The following is a 22,296-nucleotide window of genomic DNA, read 5'->3' as shown; positions in this document are numbered from 1 at the left end:
CTGACACCAATTCAATTTCCAGTTCATAATTCCATCACACAGTTTCTGGTGGAAATCATCGCATTTGAGTGAAGACTTGCTTTATCAGGTGTTAGTTTTGTGGCGATGCTGGTTTGCGTTTGAAGATGAAAAATCCCAAGAGTTTGCAGGGCAGTGGTCAGTAGATCTCCAGCACTGTGTTGTTGCAGTATTTCCTTGGGCTGGTTGCTGTCAGGATAAACTTCTGGTGGCTTTAGCAGTGTTTGAGACTGTTGTGTTTTCCTCGGCAGCTCGTGGAACCCCTGACCCCGAGCGGCACGGCGCCCAACCAAGCACAGCTCCGCATCCTGAAGGAGACAGAGCTGAAGAGAGTCAAGGTGCTGGGCTCTGGAGCCTTTGGAACGGTGTACAAGGTGAGAGTCTTCCCCAGGCAGCCCTGAGTCCCCTCTTTTAACCCTGCAGCAGTCAAATTCTGCCTTGCAGCAAAGCAGCCTGTCCCGTGGCTGGGTTCTGAGCCCTGGGAGAGAGAGGATGCTGGAATTGCATGCAGGGAATGCATCCCCAGGATCAAATGGTGACATGCAGATGTTATTTTTTGGTGCCCCCCAGGCATTTTTATGTGCAAGAGGGCTACACAGGCTGGACTGTCCTGCTGGCAAGGTGCAGCACTAAGGTTTGCCTTCTGTTCTTACACAAGAGCAGGACGCTTTTGGAAAGATGGATAAATGCTGTCTTTCATTTCACAAGTGCCACGTGGGTCTTGCCACAGTAATAATACCTGGTAAAACAATGCCATTACCTAAACTGTAATACTTCTAGTTTCTTCCATTGAAATAGAAAAGATGAGTTATGTCAGGGCACTCGCTGGGATGTGAGAGTGGAACCCACAATGGAGAAAGTACTTCTGTTAAAAAAGTATTTATTTTTTAAGATCTGTTGGGCATATCCAGATCTCAGAGCCCATGAAGCAGGGCTTAGTGGGAAAATCAAACCAATTCCCTAACCCTCCAAACCTACCAAATCCAGGTGGTAGATCAGGGCACCTGCATCTGTCCTCAAAAGAGGGGAAGAAAGGAAGGAAGCACAGATCAGGTCATGGGAATAGATTTATGAATAAAGAGTCTGAATATACTTAGATGATAATAAAGTGATAGAGATAGATGCCATGAGGTTGACAAGAACACAGCAATAGTCAAGAATGATGGAAAAGTAGCCCAAGACCCCGATAGTTTGTGAATTTTAATGTTAAATTTCCTTTTCAGACACCTAAGTTTTTTGATTCTCAGGTATCAAGTAATTAGACAAACAGTCCCTAAATGTTTCACTCTAATTATATTATTCTCAGGGTGTTCTGTTCTTGCATGATTTTATAATCTAGTGATAATCAGTTACTGATAGCAAAAAATTTGAGCATCAGAATCCAGACAGAAAATCCCGATTTTTGTTTAATTATATCCAAATCAGTATCAGGATTTTATCTGAGTCACTAGAAAATGTGCATCCATTGCTCTTTAGAAACCCTGCTTTGGACAAGAAAATGGGATGTTCACTGATACAAAATGTTTCATTTTAGATCAGAGTTTAGTTTTGATGTAAGAAGTAGTTTTATGTGGTTTTTTTTTTACTTTGTAACTTTGTGTATTCTCAGTTCTGCATCTCACGACTGATCTGCATAACATGTCAGAATGTGTCAAAAAGAACTGTAACTCTGAAACAAGTTTTTTCTGATTGTTGTCTTGCTAGATACCTCTGTCACCTTTTTTTTTATTATTATTTTTCTAGGGAATCTGGGTCCCTGAGGGAGAAACAGTAAAGATTCCTGTGGCCATTAAGATCCTTAATGAGACCACTGGTCCGAAAGCCAACGTGGAGTTTATGGATGTAAGTAAGACACAAGCAGCATCTTTGGGTTTTGGCAGGGCTGGTGTCTTCCTCTAGCCCACAGAGGTTGTAAAGACAAATTCCTGCCACTTTTCTTTCCTTATATTTAAATAGCAGAAGGAATCTTGTACACAGCACCTGACAGGGCTGGGTTTTCCACTGCATGTGCCCCAAGATACTTGGAGTTTTCTGATAAATTGTTTTTCTGTCAGTATAAGACTAAAACTCCTGTGTCTGATGGGCCAGATGTTGTGTCTTTCTTTGGAAGAAAAGCCATGGAAGAGAGAGGAGGAGTTTCAGGGGAGCATCTTAGCATTTATGCAGGTCTGTATTGGTGTAGAACTCACAGGAACAGAAATTCAGCTCAGTTCTCCCCCACTTTGGAGTTCCAAGAGTCTGGGAGCCAGCAGGAACAATAAAGCATAACAGGGAGAGGAGGAAAATTAAAATATGCTGGATTTAAAAGCCCTTTTTCTTTACTAACCTGAAATACTATGAATAAGAGGTCAAGGTGGTAATTTCCATGAATCTTCTATGACCACAGAGGCTTTGCACTCAGTTTGCAGCTCTGTGTCAAGATCAAGGCTTACTGACACCGTGAATCTCTGTATCTTATTCAGTGACATTTTTTTGACAAGTCACAGAAATTTGCACTCTTTTTCTAAGCCCCTCTTGTGAACTTGAAAATTGCATGTGATTTTTAAGTCTTGCCTGTCTGTTCAGTGTATAGGCCTAATTTGTTAGCATTAATGAGACTGTAAGCCACAAGGAGAAGGTGCTCCCATTATCTAGTCTATTCTTCCACCTAGAAGCGAACAGAAATGTGCAGTTATGGATTTATGTGTTCCAGACAGCTGCTTCATGTGTGAGTTCTTAGGTGGTTGAAGGAAGGCTGTGTAGAGGAAGGGATTTCCTGTGCTTTTTACAGAGCACTGCACATTTATGTCAGATCATTTCCAACCTTGGTGATTCCATCATTCTGTGGTTCTATTGAATTCACTAATCATTTTGCTCAAATAATAAATAAAAAAGGCAGTTTGGGTACTGTTTAAAAGGATGTAACTGCTCTAAAGGGAGAAAAAGTATTAGATATTTTTACTTAATGGAAAAAGAGTCTTGCTAATAATTGAGCTGCCCAAAAAGGAGAGGTAGGATCCAGTGACCTGGATGTCAGTGGTCAGTCAGTGATACAGATTCCAGCCTAAAGGTGAGGGAATTGTTATCACTGTATGAAAGTCAGTGGAACTGACCAATTTGTACCAGATCAGGGTCTGACCCCTGACCTGATAGAGAAATAGCAGCAATATCTCCACCTCTGATACTGATTAACCTTGAAGCAAAGAAAACATAAGGTCCTTGGTAAAAGGCAAAGTTGTTTGTCTAAGGTTTCATAGCTCAGCTTAGGTCAGTTTAGTTCATTGGGCCATCCTTCCCCACAGTGTTTGCATCAGAATATCTGATAAATGGCTCAGAAATGAAGAGGCTTTTTGGAACTCTGGAGATTTTTGACTGTACAGTTAGAGTGGGAAAGGTTTCTCTTTAAATGAATAGCTTCTCCTGAGTCTCTGACCCAGTGGTAGCAAGATGAGAGAAAAGTTAAAGTTGTTTTCAGTTCTTGAGGTTAAATATTACCCTTAGGTTGTTTTTAATCATAATAAAAATTAATTAGACTTCATCATTAGTTGATACAAGTGGCAATAAGGAGAAAAAATACGCTTTCTATCAGAGCTGCTTTTGATATATATGCAGTGATTTGTTACCCTTTTCCATACTGCATTGATGAAGATGATTACATTTCATTCTTGTGAAACAATTGCTCATCCAATTATAGAGATCCTTGCTATCCCTACCTCCTAAACCAGTTGTTTAGTTCCTGAAACAATACATTTTCAGAGAATGACCTAAGCATTATTTATGGTTGTAATGAAACTACTCCTCCCTGTCCCAAAACAGACATAGTTTTAAACATTTAAAAAATTTAAGCCAACATTTAAATTATGAGGAGATAACCTAAATATCTTTCACTGAAATGTAAGTTAGAGTGAAAAAAAAATATGTTTTACTCCTTCTCACTTCAAGACTTCAGTCAGTATAGCTATCCTGATAAAACTGGACACTGTTTGCTGATCTTATTTTATGAGGAAATATTCAAATGTTCATCTGAAAGCAAAACCTATGAATAATGGTTGTTGGTTTAAAGCACTTGTGTGAGATTTTTAAAGGTATCTAGGTAGCTGAATGCCACTGTGAACATGGTGGGGTTAATTCTTTCTTGAATAAGGGTCTGACAATGTTGGTAGTGAATGGGAAGAGGAGGTTAGTGGGAAGGTGTCATTATATGAGTCACACCCTTGGCTTTCATTTTTTTTTGTCCTTGTCAAGTACAAGTGTACTTTTGTCAGCAATTACTCCTTCCTGGATTGGGAGAGTCCTTGTGCTTGTAAGTAAAAGTTAGCATTCCTCTGAGAAAATGGAAAATGGAAAGCCTTTGGCAAACAGCAGTTTTTTGTGAGCAGAGGGAGTGCTTGGGACACTTCAGTGTCCCCAGAAATGGCTGGTGCAGATGTTAGTGGCACTGCCCATAGATCTGCTGAAAACTTCTAATGTTGGCAGAATGTGACTCTAAAAGTGCTCTGTGTGCTCCTGAAATCCTGCTAAACGTAACACCGAAGTAAAGAAAAACAATTTGGCTCCTGGGCTGTCATTTCAGCAGCCTGCAGCCCTGCTAATGGAGCAGTAATGACTATAATGATATAATGCCTGATGTCAGCCTTGCCTGCTCTGGCCAAGCACCTCCCATCAGGAGATGAATTGGCCATCATCCAAAAGCACAGCCCTTATTTGGGATTTTTCTTGAGGAAGCCACAGCAGAGTATTTTCCAGGCTTTCTCCACCCATTCCCAGCTAGCCCTTTCCCTTTGCTCCCTGTGTTCGTCCCTACATTTTATCACTGCAGTAGGACTGTGTCTGCTGCAGCAATACAAACTGGAATCTGCAAAGTAACCTGGAGCAGGGCAGAGCCAGACTGCACAAAAAATCCTTCTGTGGATTTATTTTCACCACACACAGGTTGCTGTTAGTGATACACAAACTGTGGGTTCACCCTATTTCCCCAGGTACTTCTGGGTGTTTATTGTGTCTGGGATAATTCCTAAAGGGTTTCCCCCTCAGCATGGATATGTGCTTAATTTGCAGGGCATAGTTTCTTCTCTGGCAGGTCACACTTGTGAAATAAGTCCCCAAAAAGGGGGCTGGATTTGGAATTCAGAGTGCAAGTGCTCCTGCTACTGCTGTGTCTGCAGGACACCAACAGGAGGGAGCTCTGTCCTGCTCCTTACCCTAAGGCTGGAAACAGAATATATGATGGGCCTGAGCTTTATGGAGGGAAGAGAATCCTGTAGTGAGGAAAAAAAGCAAATGTGCAGATAAGAGGCTACTTGATAGTAGAACAGGGACTTAAAATTTCACTTGGGAAAACAATCTCACCTCCTCAGCCTCAATTTGTTATGATTGTCTGGTAAATCAAGTGGCCATTGTCCTGGTCAGATGGTTTAACATCAACCCAGATACTCAACTGACAATGTAATAAACTCTAAAGACATGCTGCAATTGGAGAGCACAGCAAACAGCCTTTGAGGCTGAGAACATGCACTTAAAAAACTTGTCATGGGCAGCTGAGGGCCTTTCCTCTAAGCTTGATGTTTTCAGGAAGTAATCCTCTGAGCTGTGGTTGTGTCCAGGATTTTGATCCACTCACAAGTTTAATCTATCCTCTCTGAGTTTAAATGCTCCATTATCTGTTAGAATATAATTAGAGGCTGCAAGCACAAGTCAGCATACACAGAGTTCCTTGGGAGTCCCTGAGCTCATTGAGATGAAGACAGTTTGACTGATGGTGGTCAGCTGATATTGGGCCAGAAGCTAATAATAGAAGGCAGCGCTGCTTAGCTAGGTGAGAAAGTTAACTTGGGAAAAATTAAACTGAAGGCTTTGGGATTTATGGCTGGAAATAAATTTCCCATTCTCATTTGTTTCCTAGTAAGAGAGCTTCAGAGGCAGTTGGTTTCTTTTATGGTTTTATAATTAAGATCTAGGGGCTTCCTGGCTTGGTGTGTGCTCACTGCAGTTGCTGCTGTCTGCAGTGGCAGCACTTGGAGTGTGGGAGGACATTTGTCACGCCAAGTGCAGAGGTGCTAAGTGACAGTGACCTCCACCAGACATGTAGCAGGCAAATTAAAGCTCCATGTAGGGGACTGGCACCCACATCTTTTATTTATGTCTGGCCTAATGAACTAAATGAATAAATCACTCAGATGTGCTGCAGAAACAGCTATTTCTAAATTGTCCGCCCGTCTTACAGTAAAGACAAGCCCTCAGCTTGAGGATATCAATATCAAACTTATCTTAAGTTCAGAGAATTGAACACAAAAAAAAATTATGTAGCTGACTAGAGAATTCTTTCTCCTGTTCATCTGAAACCCCACAGAGATATGGGTAGGCCTGGATGCTTGCTTTGTCTCCTCAGGTATGTCCAGATGGAGATTCACACACACTGGAGATTCAGCTCTCTAGTCAGGTGGAAAAGGTGAGAGAAGACTTGGCCTTTCTTGGTTTCCACTATTGGCTTTAGACATAGGAGTGTTCTAGGCTGAAGATTTTTGGTTGTTTTATTGGCCCTTGGTGGCATTCTCACAGCCCTTGAGACTCTGTGATACACAATTCCTCAGCTGACACAGGTGTATTTGCACTCAGGCTCCTTGTAAGATCTTGCCTTATGTGACTTTGTGCCTGTCTGGAGAAACATTTTTTAATCTTTTTAATTCCCTGTACACATCATGCTCCTGCCCAGCCCAGTGTTTGACCCAGGTCTTCAACAGAAGCAAGCAGAAAGTCTTCAACAGACCATGTAGATGCTTCTGGAAGTCTGAAAAGACACTAACAGCAGTTGGATCCAGACACTCCACAGTCATTCCACTGACTGTCTGGCTGCTTGGGAAATACACCAGAGTTAATCCTGAACCTCAGTTGAAAGGGCAGGTTTAGGATCAAATGGAGTCCTTTATGGCAGCAGTGAGATATTTTTCGTTATCCTCTTTTGCTGTCATTTCCATCCTCCTTTCCAGCTGGCAGAAGGGGTCTGTAAGGCTGGCTGTGTGCTCCAGCTGCAGCTCAAACAGCTTTTCACTCCATCACATCACGTTGCAGGAGGTGGGGGGCAAGGGGTGACATAACTCCTGTGATTGTAGACTTCCTTTTGTTCAGCCTCCCCCTCCTTCCCTCTCCTGCACACCCTAAGTGTGAGCAGAGACACTTAGCAGGGGAACTGTCTGCCTATCAGTCCCAGGCACAGAAGCTCACTGTGATTGCAATTGCAATTTCCAACTTGTCCAGAGATGCCAGAAATCTGGCTGTCCTTGAGAATGCTGCATACCGTGCACGGGCCCCAAGAGTGCTCAGCCTCTGCAGAAGCTGGAAATCTGATCTCTGATGAAGGTTAACTGCTTTTAGTCATCTGAAGATTAACTATTTCAAGACTACATTTCTGTTCCTTCCATCTTAAGCAATAATTTTTTCTTGGTTTGCTTCAGTTTTCCCCTATGTGAGGGGAAGATATGTGTGTATGTGCAGGGGAGGTTGATTTTCCATGTGCAGGAGCACGTGGCTGTGTGGTGAAAGTACATACACAGAAGGGACAAGGTACAAGCCAGGCTGCTTAGGAGCAATTCTGCTGGCATAACACTCTAATGGAAAATGCAGAGAGAAAGTGAGTTTCTTAGTGATGGTGATGGGAGAAGACTGAGCCCTGCTGAAATCCAAGGGAGCTGTGAATTGACCAGTGAATTCAGATTCTAGAGGGATCTCACCTCTAGAGTAACCATTTCAAGAAGTCTGCCACAAGTTTCAGGAAGAATCCCATGCTTTAGTGAGGGACCAGCATTCTGAGCTATTCCTAAATGAGTCAGGAAGTACAATCATACTTTTTTTGTTGTGGCAAGTGCAGAACTCCTTATTTCAGGTTTGCAGTGCTTTATGATATGGAAACCCTGCACAAGGCTGGGTAAATCTGTGCATGGGAAGAAGATCAGGTGGGAATGTTCATTTATTCACAGGGAAATATAGCTGTGGATTAACTGAAAGCATTACAGAGTCTAATCAAATTCAAGAATTACTTTTGGCTGTAAAGTGTGTATGTATAAAGGAAACAATTGGATCTTGCATTACACTCTCTATTTCAACATATAAGGTGCCCCAATAACAGGGTTGATACTTGTCTCCTTAGCTTGTATTTTTGGGCTTGGTTACTGAAACATGAAGTGAGTTATTTTCTTGGCTGTCCATGTAATTGTTCTGAAGGTCAGGATCCCAGAGCTGCCACTGTTTTGTCAGGACACAGTAGGAGAGAGTTCTGCTGAAAAGGTGTTTAGAAATTGAACAGCAAAGGATGGGAATATTGAAAAAAAATAAATAAATAGAGGCAGAGAGATGGTGCTATGAGTATCATAAGTGGCACACCATAGTTTAATTAGGGGACTTAATTAGGAGCTTGTGGGATTTGTATTTCCATGATGAGTTTTCTGTTGCACTCAATACCCTTGTGGGGGGCATTGTGTTATATGTTTCCACCCTTTACCTTGGGTTAGGTCTCAGCCTAGGTCAGAATGCTCCCCTCAAGCTTTTTATCTTCCCTGGACTTAGGTGCTTGTGTCTAGATGTGGGCTTTTAGATTACAGATTTCAGTAAAAATTTCTGTTGGATGCTATAAAGCCATGAATTTTGTGGACTCATCCCAAGAGGATAGCTCTGAAGGTGTGGGTTTTGTCATCTGCAGAGCCAGTAGCTGGTGGTATTTAAGGCAGAGGGGAAATGTACCTCTGCAGGCACAAATCCTGCTGGAGTTGAAGGTTTGTCATTCCAAACACGAGAAACAATCTTCCTGAAACAGCAGCAAAGTGGCTGGGGATACTGGGATTCTTCCCACAGTCTTTCTGAGATTCAGATGCAAAGTGCAGAAATAAAAGTGACAAAACATGGTAAAATTATTGAATTAAAGAAGTTAAGGTTCTTAAATAATGCTTGGTATAAGAAGAAGCTGACACAGATATCCAGTTTTAAAGCAGAGTTTGGCACTGACAGCAGGGTGACAAGTGCTGCCTCATCACTAAAACTGAAAACCTGTAGTTAAGAAATGGCTTTGCACTCTTTTTCTGTGCCTCCAGCTCCTATTAGCAATATAAAATAGGCACATGTTAATGTTTAAATTCCTAAATGGCACTGTGTGTACCAGAATGTTGCCAAACTGATAAAAAATGCAGGTTTTTATGGGACCCCTGTTAATTAAAGAGAAGTACTGTGTCCACAAGCTTAACTGTAATGCATCCCAAAAAAGCCATCACTGGTTTGAGGTTAACAGTGGATCTAATGAGGTGCCAAGTCAACTTAAAGTTAAGGGAGAAGAAGGCTTTTTCTGTTGTAGTGAGAAAAAAAATCCATGTGTGCATACAAATGATCATCTGTGACCATTTTTAATAGGAATGTAAAGGGTACAGAAGCACGGGCTTATAGGAGCCAAATTTCAAATACTACTGTCAAAATGCATTTTACCTCCAAATACTGTAGTTTGTACTCCCTCAGTGCTATTTTTCCCCCCAAATAATCCCTCAAAAATTGTTTTCTGTGCCTCAGCACTGATCCAGACACCTCTGATACATCAGCAGCTGTCACAGATTTATAAAAATAATTAATGTCTGTTTGCATTAGTATTCTACCTATTATTTACAAGTGGCAATCAGATATTCCTGTTGCTGCTTGTGATGGAAGAAATGAGACAGGGAAAGGGGGTTCCTGACTGGCTTGCTGATAATCTTTGTAATATTCTGCCAATACTTTTTAGATATCAGTGCAATAACTGGGATGTGCAGGTACATTTGAGGTCATGCTGGGGCTGGCAGTCCAGTGCTGGTTTGAAATGCCTGCTCCCTCTGCACTGAAGCTGTAACTCCAAAAAGAAGGAGATTTTGCAGAGCAAAAATCACAGTATTTTCCATGCTAACTATGGTGTTTCTTGTTGTGATAATACAGCACCTCTTGGACCTGTTGAAAGTGTGGTGAGATTGTCCCTGCTCAGAAAAGTATTCAGTCAAGACAGACACAACACAGGAAGGGGAAAGGAATTATTATTACTATAACAGTTTATAGGTGGAACTCTGAATTGCAACACAGATCCCATAACCTCTGAGCAAATGACTTACTTTTTAAATTGATTTTGAATTATCTTCAGATCTTAAATTACTTTAGGATTTTTAGTAGACAAGCAAATACTAGATGAGGGGTTTTTTTCAGACAAAAAAATGGTTTTTTTCTACTTATCCATTGAGAATGTGTCTAAAATGTTGTTTTCATTAGCTTTTGCCCAGGTCACGTGTTTCAAAGATGCTGAATGGCACTTGATATGTAAAGCAAATTGTGTATTAGCAACAGGAGAGAGACAATAGGCATTTTTCCCTCTTAGTTACTTGCAAGGTGATTACAAGTGTATCCTCCCAGCTTGGTGTCATCTGCAGATTTACTGATGGTGGACCCAACCCCCTCCCTCATCCAGGTCATCAGTGGAGATATTAAACAGGACTGGCCCCAGCACTGATCCCTGGGGGACACCACTAATTTTTCCTGTGCCTGAAGCTTCCCTGGCAGGACCACTTAGAAAGAGCCTTTTTCACAGTTTTTTTTCCCCAGACAGCTGCAAGGCTGTTGAAAAGCATATTCAGCCTGGTTTGCCTTGTCAAAGTTTGCTGTAGGAAATGCTGGGAAAAAATGTTTGAGTTTTGATTTGTAGAGTCCTATTAGTTGGATAGTTCCTTTGGAAATGCAGGATCTGTGATGCCAGGCCATCTTATGAGCATAAATAATGACCTTGAGATTGTGGTAATTCACAAAAGAGGATGAAAACATAACATCAATTATTATTATTATTATTATAATAAATTATTATTTCACCCTCTTTGTAGCATCTTCAAATTAGGTCACTTATAAAATAGGCATTCCCTCCTGCACTACTGCAAGTTTGAATGGTGTTTGTCTACAGCTTTCTGCTTGGCTTCTGTCATTCAGTGAGATTTTTCCTTTTCAAGAGCATCCACACAGGCAGAAATAAAAACTGTTAAATACAGTTGTATTCATAGATTTGACTGAGGTGTCTGTGTTGGTAGCAGGCAGCCACTCATTGGAACATGTTTGGTTTGGGAGTGGCTTGGACCCTGGTAGATGCCTGGGCATGGCCATACATAAAAGATCTGATGTTGTATTTGTTCTGGGGGTTACTGCAGATGCCAGCATTTTATCAACATGAAAAAAGAGTCATTATTATTATTATTATTATTATTATTATTATAATGTTACATATGTCTGGATGTATTGCCCTGACAGTAGGGTAATCTTGTGGAAATCTAGAGGGGAATTCAGCTGAATTTATTGCCAATAAATACTTTAAAGCTGACCAGGTATTAGCAACCCCAACCACACTCACACCTGAATGAGGTGTGGGCAGCATTTCCCCTGCTGTCCCCACCCTGCCCTTCACCCTTTGAGGGCCATGGGTTCTTAAAGAGCCTTTTTAAAGAGGTTTTAATCTTATCTTCACAAGAGGAGTAGGTCAGCAGGATGGTAAAAGAAACCAGGGAAGGAAAGGTGGAAGGCAGAGCTGTAGAAGGTCAGGAGGAAATCCCAGGCAGAGCAATGTGACACAGGGAGCATGAGGCAGCTTTTGAGGAGTTCATGGCTCACTGATGCCAGCTTGGTCAGGAGAATAAAATTCTAACAGTGAACCAGTCCAATGATACTTCCCATCTTCAAATACCATCCCTTTGCAGTAACCAGGTCCTGAGTGTGAGGTGCTTGTGCAGCTGAATACAGATGAGGGAAAGATGGAGACGAGTCTGATTTGAATTCTCCGTTGTGAGAAATGAAATACCAGGCAAAATGTATCTTTGATTAAAACAATTCTTAATGTTGATTATACACTTGATGAAATTAGGTTTTAATCTGATGCTATGCCTTTAAATTGATCCTGAACAAGGAAGGGGCTTTGAGTGTGTGATTATAAAGTCAAGCTTTTCAGTGATACCAGAAAATATCAAAGCAATGCCTGAAGACTCCTCAGAAAGGAGTGAGAACTTGACAGACTTTTTTTTTTTTCATTCTAGAGACCTTGCCATCACTCATCCTAAATCAAAAATCAAAGCAATAACTCTCTCCTTTGGAAAGGTATGTGTAGCCAAGGCTGAAAATACATATAAGCTGTCAGTGGTAATGTCTGTTTACCCTCCAGAGCACCACTGAAATGATGGCTTTGTTAGACTGCACAGTTACAACTTCAAATATTTTTTGCTAGTTGCACCAAAATGGTGAGAAACAAATCACTTTGGACAGACTGCTCTGAAATAATGATGTGTGTCACAGGCTGTAAGTAAAACATTTGTCACAATGCCACGATATTTTTACCATTAAATCACCTCCTGCTGATCTCCAAAGGGGGAATCCCTCTGTTACTTGTCCTGACAACTTTCAGTGAGAACAATTCTGGTTGCTGAGGTCCTGGGTTATTATGCATAAGAGTGAACTGAAAATGGGCTAGATTTGGCTTTCTCATCACTGTGATCATTTTTTCAGGGCAGGATTTACAGAAATGCTGGTGGGAGCTGTCCCTGATCAGATCTTTGGTGGAAAACCTACATTTGGTTTGTTGTGCACTAGAGGCCTATTGCTTTAGAACTGAAGTTCCTCCTCTGTTAACTCAGGCTCTGATGAACTGGGAAACTTGATTGGCACAAAGCAGGAAGAAGAAACAAACAATACAAAATTTATCTCCTACACTTTCAAGCATTTCAGCATTAATTCTCATCACCTGAGCCCTGTTGGAGTCAGCACGTGGTCCCATGCCCTCAGTGTTTGCAGGACAGGGATCACAGTACTGCTTTTTATCCTAATTTATTTTATGTTGCTCCAAAATACAGAGTGAGCCAAAACTGCTTCTGTAAGTGCACAAAGGTGTCTATTCCTGCATTAATAGGACTTGCTGCTCTGAGTGGGCAGGAAGGTTTGACCCAGTGGTCTGCAAGTCTGACCTTCAAGAGGGAGAGCTTTTGCATCCCTGATTTGTGCTAGTTTCGAGTGTTTGGAGAAAAGTGGGGCATCTCTCCAAAGCATTTGAATCACATGGGGCAATGGCTGGCTTTTGAATTCAGTGTCAACAATGCAGGCAGTGCCTGTGAGGAATCAGTCAGACTGGTACCCTCTGTACTCTGCAAGTGCTGTGACAGGCAGGGCAGTCTCAGAGGGTTTGCCTGCTCTGAGAGATGCAGCACATTTAAAGATACAGAAAAGGCTCTCAGCAGTGAGAGAGCAGCCAGAGAGCAGCTCTGATGGTGGGCAGTAAGAGCACAGTGTTGTGCCATGCCTGGCTCCTCACCAGGCTGCAGGACACTGGCCTGGGGCCATCTTCTCCTGGTGGCACTGGCTTGATTGAAGTCAAGTGAGTGGCCCTTGTCTGATGCTGTTTCCATCACATTTGTGCACGAGACTGCAGGGTGTGGTCCCTGAAGTGGAATTTTATTTCTGTGTTATTCTTTATTCTTAGTTTTAATCCTAGAGTAGTGGCACACCTGACAGATGGACTTCCAGAACATTCTGAACGACTAAGTTTCACCACTTAATCGTGCAGCACACTTGTACTCCAGTCTGACTCCAGTGACCCTATGCTTAAGGTTCTCATTGAAAACTGAACCCAAAAAAGCCCAAATCTCTTATATCCAAAAGATACGAAGTCCAAAACCACCCCTTCAAAACCTGCAGCCTTCTTAATCCGAAGAGTTTGTGCTGGCTCTGGGGAAATGCAAACAAGATTCATGGTGTGACCTTCCCTCTGGTTATACAGACAGGTCGCTTAACAAGGCTTCCCAAAGCAAAGCAGGCATGGAGGGAGTTTCAAGGAGATGATGGTTAGTGCAAAACTCTGGCTAACAGCTCTTTAAACCCCCTCAATGACAGGGGTTTTGGACCTCTAGTTATTTCCTGCCGTGCCAGCCAAATTCAGCATTTCCCTGTAGAAAAAACAATTGGCCAGGTGAGTGTGAATGCAGGATCTGGACCTGGATGTGCACTGCTGCACCTCCATGCAACAACCTCTGATGAACCTGTAGTTCTGCAAGCATTCACCTTACTTTATGCTTGGAGAATGGATGTATAGAAAGGTTATTTATTTTTTTTTTTAGTATCTCTGTTCATTTGCTCTGTTGATTGCTCACTGGGACCTGCAAACTCAACCTTCTTTGTGCTGCTGTCTTCCTATTTAGTGCCCATGGCAGGCAGATAAGTGTGAACATTAAAATAGCATTTATGTCATTGTTTAATGTTGCTGTTGAATACAGGCTTGTGTGTATAAATCACAGGAGTTGAGCTTGATGGAGCAGGAATGTAACCTCGTTGAGAAGGGGCAGAAGAGAGGAATGATGGACATGATTTTTTTCAGGAGACAAAAGTGGTGATCTGGGGCACTGTTTCCACTTGTGCTCCAGACTTCCCATGTGACTTTGGATAAAAGGTTGCACCCTTTTGGTACCTCAGTTTCTTCTCCATTAAATTAGAATTTCAAACTCATTCCTGCAATTGTGCCAATAGAGTGAGAGGCAAGAGCTGCAGACACACAGCTACCAAAAAGTCCAGCAAATTGCAGAGTTTGGTTTTGAAAGATGCCAGTGCCACCAGCCAAGTTTGTGAGTTTAGGTGCCTCACCTGCTTCAAATGTTTTAGGAATTATATTAGGAACCAGGCTGCTGAGTGTCAAAGTGCCACAAAGATTACAGCTCTAGGGTTTTTCATGTCCTAGCAGGTTTGAAACTGGAGACTTGTATTCCTTGTTTGCTGAACCGATTCTTAAAATGCTGCTAAGTCATAATGCTCCTGTTGTTGTTTGTCTGTTTTGTCTAAGTAGGCTCTAGCAGAACAATTTCAATCTTTTACTTTGTGTTTGTGCTGTGCTGGATACACATAGCCCCGATTTTAGTTCCTATGTAGATGGAAGTTCATTAAAAATAGCAATAGTTTTACTAATGAGAATAACTATGTGAAGCCAGGATTCATGCTAAATTAGTATCTACTAGTGGCTTAGATCTATAATGAAGATTTCCTTGCTCTTTGTGTGTGCCTTAATTCATTATGGAGATGTCCATAATATTTTATTAAAAATATTTTTGTTTTTTGTTAGTTTTGTTTTTATTAATATGTTTTTACCTTTTATCCTGAGACTCTTACCCAGAACTATTGGAAAAGCATGTGCTTTCCTGTAAGATCAGAATGAGATAAATAGCACTACTTGCTTTGATTATTGCACAGAAGTGGCTTTCCTTTGGACACAGATAGACTTGGCAATGGAAAGTGGCTGGAGACTAATGGACAAGAGCTTTAAAGCTTTCTGTGTGGGCCCTTGGAAGACAAAAAAAGAATATCTCATCTCTCTTCTAAATCAGTTCAGATTATAAAGAAAAGTACTCCAGCTCCAAGCTCGTGGGGAAACTCTTACCTTTATTCAGAGTGGGCAGCAAGTGCTATCCCTGTATGCAACTGCAAGAGAAAAAATGAATAGAATGAGAAGGAAAAAATGAGGCAGAGTAATTTTGTGCTCTGGAAACTGGATAATTCACCTGTCTACAGGTATTTATTCTGGTGTCCTTTAGGGACATTTTCAAGTCACATGAGAAAAAAGGCTAAAATTGTTTCAAGGAGTCCCCATACTTAAGAGTTGAGTGGGAACTGTATCAATTTGAATGTGAGCAAAAGTAGTTAAATTCAGATCCCTTTTCTAATTTGTTGTATCAGAATCTTTCTCAGATCTGCTCCTCCATTATCCCATCAAATAGCCCCTATTTATTCATTTATTTATTTCTTCACATACATTGAGGGAGAAAAGGGAAGGAGTCACTCCCCACAGTGAGGACCATCTGCTCTTTTCTTATTGGGAGGGAAAAAACCCTACAATTAGTGTCTTGTTCATCTTTTTGTTTTACCAAAAAAAAAGAGAGGGGGGAAAGAAAGTAAAAGAACTATTATGCAAATATCTGCAATTTGGTTTCAAATATTCTTTGTACTATGATGAGCAATTTCTTTTAATACAAACTCAGCCTATTGCCAGAACTTATTTTTTTTAATTTTTTTTTTTTTTCTCTTTTGCCTTAATATAGAGAAGGGAAAAAAATCCCCCAACTTTTATGTTCCTCTGGTGGCAAATTTGTCTCATCCCTTTTTTTTTTTTTTTTTCTTTCTTTCTTTGGCACTATTACAGCTGTTATTCTGTAAGTTGTCAGATGTCATATTGGGGGTTTTTTTGAGGAAAAAAAAAGAAGACAGCCAAAATAGCCTCACAAAGCCACGATTTCAACTCACTTTTCATTGTTCCATTGCCATGATGAAGTGGTCTTGAAATGGAGGACTCAGTGAATGAGAGAGAAGAGCTTTCTCCTTGCTACATTTGAATGGCAATTACTTGTGATGGCAGCATTACCTCTAAGAACAATCATGCAGGGATTTTCTAAGGTCAGGGTGTGAACTTTAGGGTCACATAGCATAGCCAAGATTAAAACTTCTGGTCCTTGGTCCTGGACCAGCTTGGTAGCTGAAACCCAGCATGGTAGTTGTAAACTTCTTACAGTCTGGAAAAGGGAAATAAAGCCTTCTCTGTGTGAAAAGCTAAAGTGTGGAAAAAAAACCAAAATGAACTCATCCAAGATCTGATGGAAGAGGTCATGGAAGAATCTCACTGAGCTAAGAGGCTCAGATTTACAAAGTAAACTTGGGGTAAATGTCTTCATTATCTGCAGCCTCATATATTGGGAAGATTAACCCCCAATATGCAAATGAGCCAAACTTATAAAAGTGTGCAAACCCATGGCCCATCATCCATTTTTTTGGGTGTAGCCCCTGGGGGAGCTTCATCTGTCCTAAATGTACCTGAAGGCTTTTCAATAAATATACCCACTTTTTATTCCCTTGATTTTGTTTGGCCTCTGTTTTTAGGTAGTCCCAAAAAGGCAGCAAAACAAGACCAAGGAGGCTTTAAGTGTGTCACACCTATGTCTTTGTGCCTGCAACAGGACAGGGAACTCAGGGCAGTGCAGGATTTTAGATTTGTGCAGACTCTTTGTTTTTTTGGGCCTCAGAACATCACATGGGCATTCCATCAGACTGCAGGCTCCCTGGGAACGCCTAGCAATGGATAGACAGGAATTCATGGTGCTCAGGGGACCCTGATCCCCTTTAGCCACTCCTGTGCATCTTTGAGCACGCTGGGGTAACGTTTGGGTCACTTTTATCATTCCAGGAAGCTCTCATCATGGCCAGCATGGACCACCCACACCTGGTGAGACTCCTGGGTGTCTGCTTGAGCCCCACCATCCAGCTGGTCACTCAGCTGATGCCCCACGGCTGCCTCCTGGATTATGTCCATGAACACAAGGATAATATTGGCTCCCAGCTCCTGCTCAACTGGTGTGTCCAAATAGCGAAGGTATGTGCTTCATGTTGGGGTTTTTTTAATCATTTCTTATCGTTTTCATAACTAACTTTTAAACGTGACTTTTTTTGTTTATGTTGGGCTTTTTTCAGGCCTGGTTTTGTTTCCAAGAATGTTGGGTGGTTCTTGAAATGCACACTATTTTGGCTGCTTACAGTGTTATAGATGACTTGTCAATATGTGAACCAGAGTGTTTTTCTTGACTGCCTTTCCAAATCAGTGTTAATGAGGGGTGGAGTTCATTACCTTATGAAGGAAGGAGTTCTCATGTGAAATCTGGGGCTGGACACAGGGTGGTTTTTCAGGCTCTTCTGTTGTTCATTGTTAATATATATATATATTGGTTTTCAGCCCTTCTGGATCTGCATTACCAGATTATGTCATCAATTGTGTGCCCCCACACTGCCAGGAAGATAAACGTGTCACTTCATAAAAATGTCCTCCATGTCACTCCCCAGGTGCTGACCCTGCTATGTTTGGGTCACAAAATACCCTTGACACTACAGTACAGCTGGCTTTAGGTGTGTTTAGGTATTCAATGTTGTACTAAGAAGAAGTACTCAGTACTAAGAAAATAGTTTGCAAAGAATAACAAGATCCTGCAGTGTAGAAGGCCATAAGTTACCCACTTTAAAGGTGCTTTTGAACTAGGGTTATTCATGATGATGTTACAACAAGTGTCAATCTGGAGCCTGCTTTTTGTATTGAGTTACTTGGAAGTTGTGTAAATTTTTGGATTATTTTGGTGAAAATGCTTGTGATAAACATGTGCCACAGACTACTATCTTACATTAAATCTGCAGCCTTAAGCGAATTTCCTACAACACCTATTGCAAAATCTTAATTCAAGCTGTAATGCTAATCTTTTACTACTGAAGAAAAAAAAACCTGGGGATTCAGCAACTGTTTTGCAGGTTTATTTAAGGCTGATACCAGACCAGGGAAGGTGGGAGAGAAAATCCATATTCCTGTTTGAGTCCTTTCTCTCACCACAGCCTCCTCCCCATCTGTTCCTCACTCTTTAGATTTGATAGTGGCTGTTATGATTTGATGCCAAACATTTACAGAGTGGCATCAGTGCAGAGGTAATCCTCCATAATTTTCACTTTTTGTATGCCTATGGCACCTTGGAGCAGTGACAGCCATGTGAGATCTGAGGTGGTAACCAAGCAGTGAGATCATACATCTAATATCAACTGATCCAGTGTCAGAAACAGAAAGGGAGTTCCTTTGTAATAAAAGGTGACCCAAATTTGAGAGAGTTTAGCGAAGTTTCACTAGTTTGAATTGAATACATTTAATTTAAATTTCATTAAATTAAAATTTAAGTAAATTGATGTTCTTCCAAATCACAATAATCACGTCAAGTAGGGTTAGAGGGTGTACACAAAAAATTGTTTCAGCTACGGTAAGAGGAAAAATCTCTGAGATCACCAGACAAGGAGTCCCCTTATCCCAACAAGTGGAGTAAAAGTAATACTCATTTTCCATTAATCTGTCACATTTAACAGTGACTAGGAATCAGTCTGCAATTGCTGCCTGCAAGCAGGAAAAGTACTGTTTGCTTTGAAAAAGACTGATCCCCAGAGGAACGAGTGCAGAAGGCAGCAAGAGGCACAAATTCCCATTCTCTGCAGGGAAGGGGTGTGTGTGTGTCCCACATTCCTGTATCCTCTGTGCCCGTGTTTCAGGTGCTGCCATATGGCTTGAGAGTGTCTCTCCACTTGCTTTTCCAGGCTGTGGGTAATGATGGGTTGTGTCTTTCTTAGAGGTACCACAAGCATGATTAGCAGAGCAGTAAGAGGCAAAAATTATCAGTGACTTCTCAGTCCTGTTCTCTGCTCCCTGAAGCGGCTCCTGGTATCTTTTGCTAAATGCATTGTTCTGCCTTCACCTTCCCTGTTTTTATGGAGAGGATTTTCCCCAACAAGAAGAGGACTGAAGCCACTGGAAATGCCTCAGGTCTGAAGTTCAGGCTGATTTTTACAAATTGTTTAAAATCAAGTTGCTGCTGCAACACAGTCCCTCCCTAACTGCACTTTTCTCCATCTGCCAGTGTGCAGACACTTATTTATGGAAGTCACTGCTTCAGAGTTCACTTGTTCTGCCAGGCTGTTCATTTCCATATGTCTCTACTTCTGTACAGCTAGATACAAAACTGGTTAGCCACTATGCCTGGTTGCCAACCCACATATGGCTCTGGAGATAGCTTCTGAAGGTTGATGACAGGGCAGTTATAAAGTATTATCTACTGCCAATTAGAAAAAGCTTGGGTGCTTTTTCTCTTTGCTTACACAGATTGTGTTGAATTTATTCTGGTGCTACATCATTGTAGGGTAATTGTGTTCTCTTTCCAGAAGCTTTAGCTTCTTATTTTATGGATGAAAGCTATAAAAATAGAGTAGCCCCCAAGCATTCTGCATAAAACATGGTTGTTAGACAGCAGCTGTGTCTAAGGGGGTTTTTCCCTTCTGCTTTGCAGATGATCAAGGCTTTTCCTGGTGTCTCACTTCGATGGGGACTGTCTTGCTTGGAAATGAATGTTAAACCTTTTAGCTCTGAAATCAGCACAGCAGTTTTATATGGAGTTTGCTGTCCAGTAAAGCAGTGAACTGTGCTCATGATATATAAAGGTATTTTGTAGTGGGAGCAAGATTGTCCACCTTGGTGACCCCAGGGTATGGAAGGAGGGGGTAACACTCCATGAACACCCGTAGTGTTGGCTGCTTGAGAAGTGGATTGAAACTCCAATTGTGTATGGATGGCACAAGGCTGGAAGTGAATTCTCAGCAGGTGAATCACATCCTTCTCAGCCAGGGTGTGACAGCTACACATAAGTCAGGACTCCACAAGCAAACAGAAAAGATTTCTGTGTGCATTGATGTTTCTATGTGTTTGATCCAGTTTCACTCATCAAGGGCTGCTCCAACATACCCACACACACGACTTGGAGGTGTGAGGGTGAGGACATTTTAGGGAAATGCCTTCAAGAGGGGAATACAGCTGGAGGGTTTCAGTCAGGAAAGGTTGCTTACCCTCTGCCACCGGGTGAGGTTATCGAAGGGACCTGTGTTTGAGGCTGTATCCTCTCTCTGTTGCACTAGTGAAAAATGAGCTGGAATTCTGTTGGAATTATGATAGTGGGCTTTTGTGCTGTGCTAAACTCACTGTCTCTCTCAGGGGCTTACAGAAATGCAGTTTTGCTTCTGCAACATCGCATACAACACATGCTAACTTAAACATAGACCTGGGCACTCCCATCTCCTCTTTTACTATTTTGTTTTGTTTTTCTGTTACAATTACAGTTTCTTTCTGCTGCTGTTGATTTGCATTACATCTGCACTCATTTTGCTGAGCAGTGTTCAAGGACAGAGGAACTTTTCCTGCCCCAAAGAAGTCAAGGCAGAGGAAAAGTCAGGAGGCAAACTTCCTAACATGGGGCAGCTTGCCTATGATCACCTTGCCTGTGGAGGGCAGCTCAGCTCTCCTGGGTCTCAGCTGGGGCCCCACACTGCTCTGCCCTGTATCCCCCAGGGGCTGCCAGACCTGTTTTTTTGTGTTCTGAACTGTAATAGTTCTTTTCTAGCCCCTCAGAATACTAACGAGGTAAAGCAGAAGTAGGTGGTTACAGTGGAATGATGTGGAAGGAAAATCAAGTACTTCAGGGGATTACTTTTTATACCTTTTCAATATAAAATAATTCTTAAATTACCTTAACTAAATCCCTGCACAGCATTGGTTATCCAGGTATGCAGGAAAACAATGTTTGAAAACACTCTAGGAAGGAAAAAGAGAGAGGAACTTGGGGATCAAATTTTAACGAAGCAGATGCACGTCTCCAAGTCTGCTGAGCGCTCTTGCAGCACACTTGGAGTCATTGCTGTCTCTGAGGATTCCCTTCCAGAGGTACAGTGCTGCAGCTGGAAGCCTCCAGGAGCCACCAAACCAAAGGCTTTTCAAAGCCTCCTTGCTGCTCCTTTCTGCTGCCCTATTACCTCTCCTGTTGAGCTGGTGTGGGTCCCAGGGCTCTGTGCCCTCCTGCAGCCCTCTTGGCCAAGGAGGGCTTGTCTCTCGGTGCCAGGCTTTTTGGGAAGGTGTATTTATTACTGCAGTTCTCAGCTGGGTATAAACTCACAGGCTACGTGAAGTTCAAAGCATCTGTGTTGATTTTTGAAGCTGAGAAGCTGATCCAGATGCATCCTAAATCCAGTGGGTTTGGGCCTGCACTCCTCATGTCTGCAGAGAGGGAGGCTCTGAGCAGGGAGGGCTGGGGGCAAGGGAGGTTGCTCTGTGAGCTGAGGAGTCTTTCTTCTCCATCAAGACTTGATGGATTAGGAACAACTTGTGAGAGACAGCTTTTGTTACTCTGCTACAGATGGGAGGAGAGAGAAGCTCTGAGAAACGAGAGGATAACAGGGGGTAACTGGACAGGTTGGGAAAAGGTGGAGGACAGTGGCTGTGGTTCAAGGTCTTTCATTAAAGAAGCCTACCCTATAGCTCAGTGGCTGTTCCATCCTGGAGTGAGCAAAGGAGCTTAATGACAGTCATCCATCAGCTGTCCACATTTTAAGCTTCAAGATGTCTCTGTTCCCAGAGCTCCTTGCCATGACAAGGCTAATTGTGTAATTATGCTGCCCTTCCAGCGCCTCCTGATGTGTTGACCCTGGCCAGGACCAGGGCCAAGGGCTGTGATAATTATCACTGCAAGCAGGTCCATTAGCATAAATGTAGTTTGCTAATGGGGCTGCTCCATGAGGAAGTGCAGTGTACAGAAGAGTAGGATCTAAACTAAGGCCTATGAAATTAAAACCATACTGAAACAAGGCTTTAATTTTGTAGAGAAGCAAAATGAAAATACATGGGTAAAAGTGTCTTCT

The 22,296-nt window shown here is 42.0% G+C and overlaps 1 protein-coding gene across 2 annotated transcripts in view; it reads left to right on the top strand.

Annotated features, from left to right (window-relative positions):
• The window catches only part of ERBB4 (erb-b2 receptor tyrosine kinase 4), a 559,751-nt gene that overhangs the window by 456,886 nt on the left and 80,569 nt on the right, over window positions 1–22,296 (top strand). For both annotated transcript variants that reach the window (XM_058839468.1, XM_058839469.1), the window contains exons 18-20: window positions 270–392; window positions 1,762–1,860; window positions 17,228–17,413. In XM_058839468.1, coding sequence (XP_058695451.1) covers window positions 270–392; window positions 1,762–1,860; window positions 17,228–17,413 — 408 coding nt within the window. The remainder of the gene's footprint in view (window positions 1–269; window positions 393–1,761; window positions 1,861–17,227; window positions 17,414–22,296) is intronic.

This window comes from Poecile atricapillus, chromosome 5, assembly GCF_030490865.1.
Source record: "Poecile atricapillus isolate bPoeAtr1 chromosome 5, bPoeAtr1.hap1, whole genome shotgun sequence".
Classification (NCBI taxonomy): Eukaryota; Metazoa; Chordata; class Aves; order Passeriformes; family Paridae; genus Poecile; species Poecile atricapillus.
Note: the sequence above shows the minus strand (reverse complement) of the source record. Positions and strands in the feature narration are given on the sequence as shown.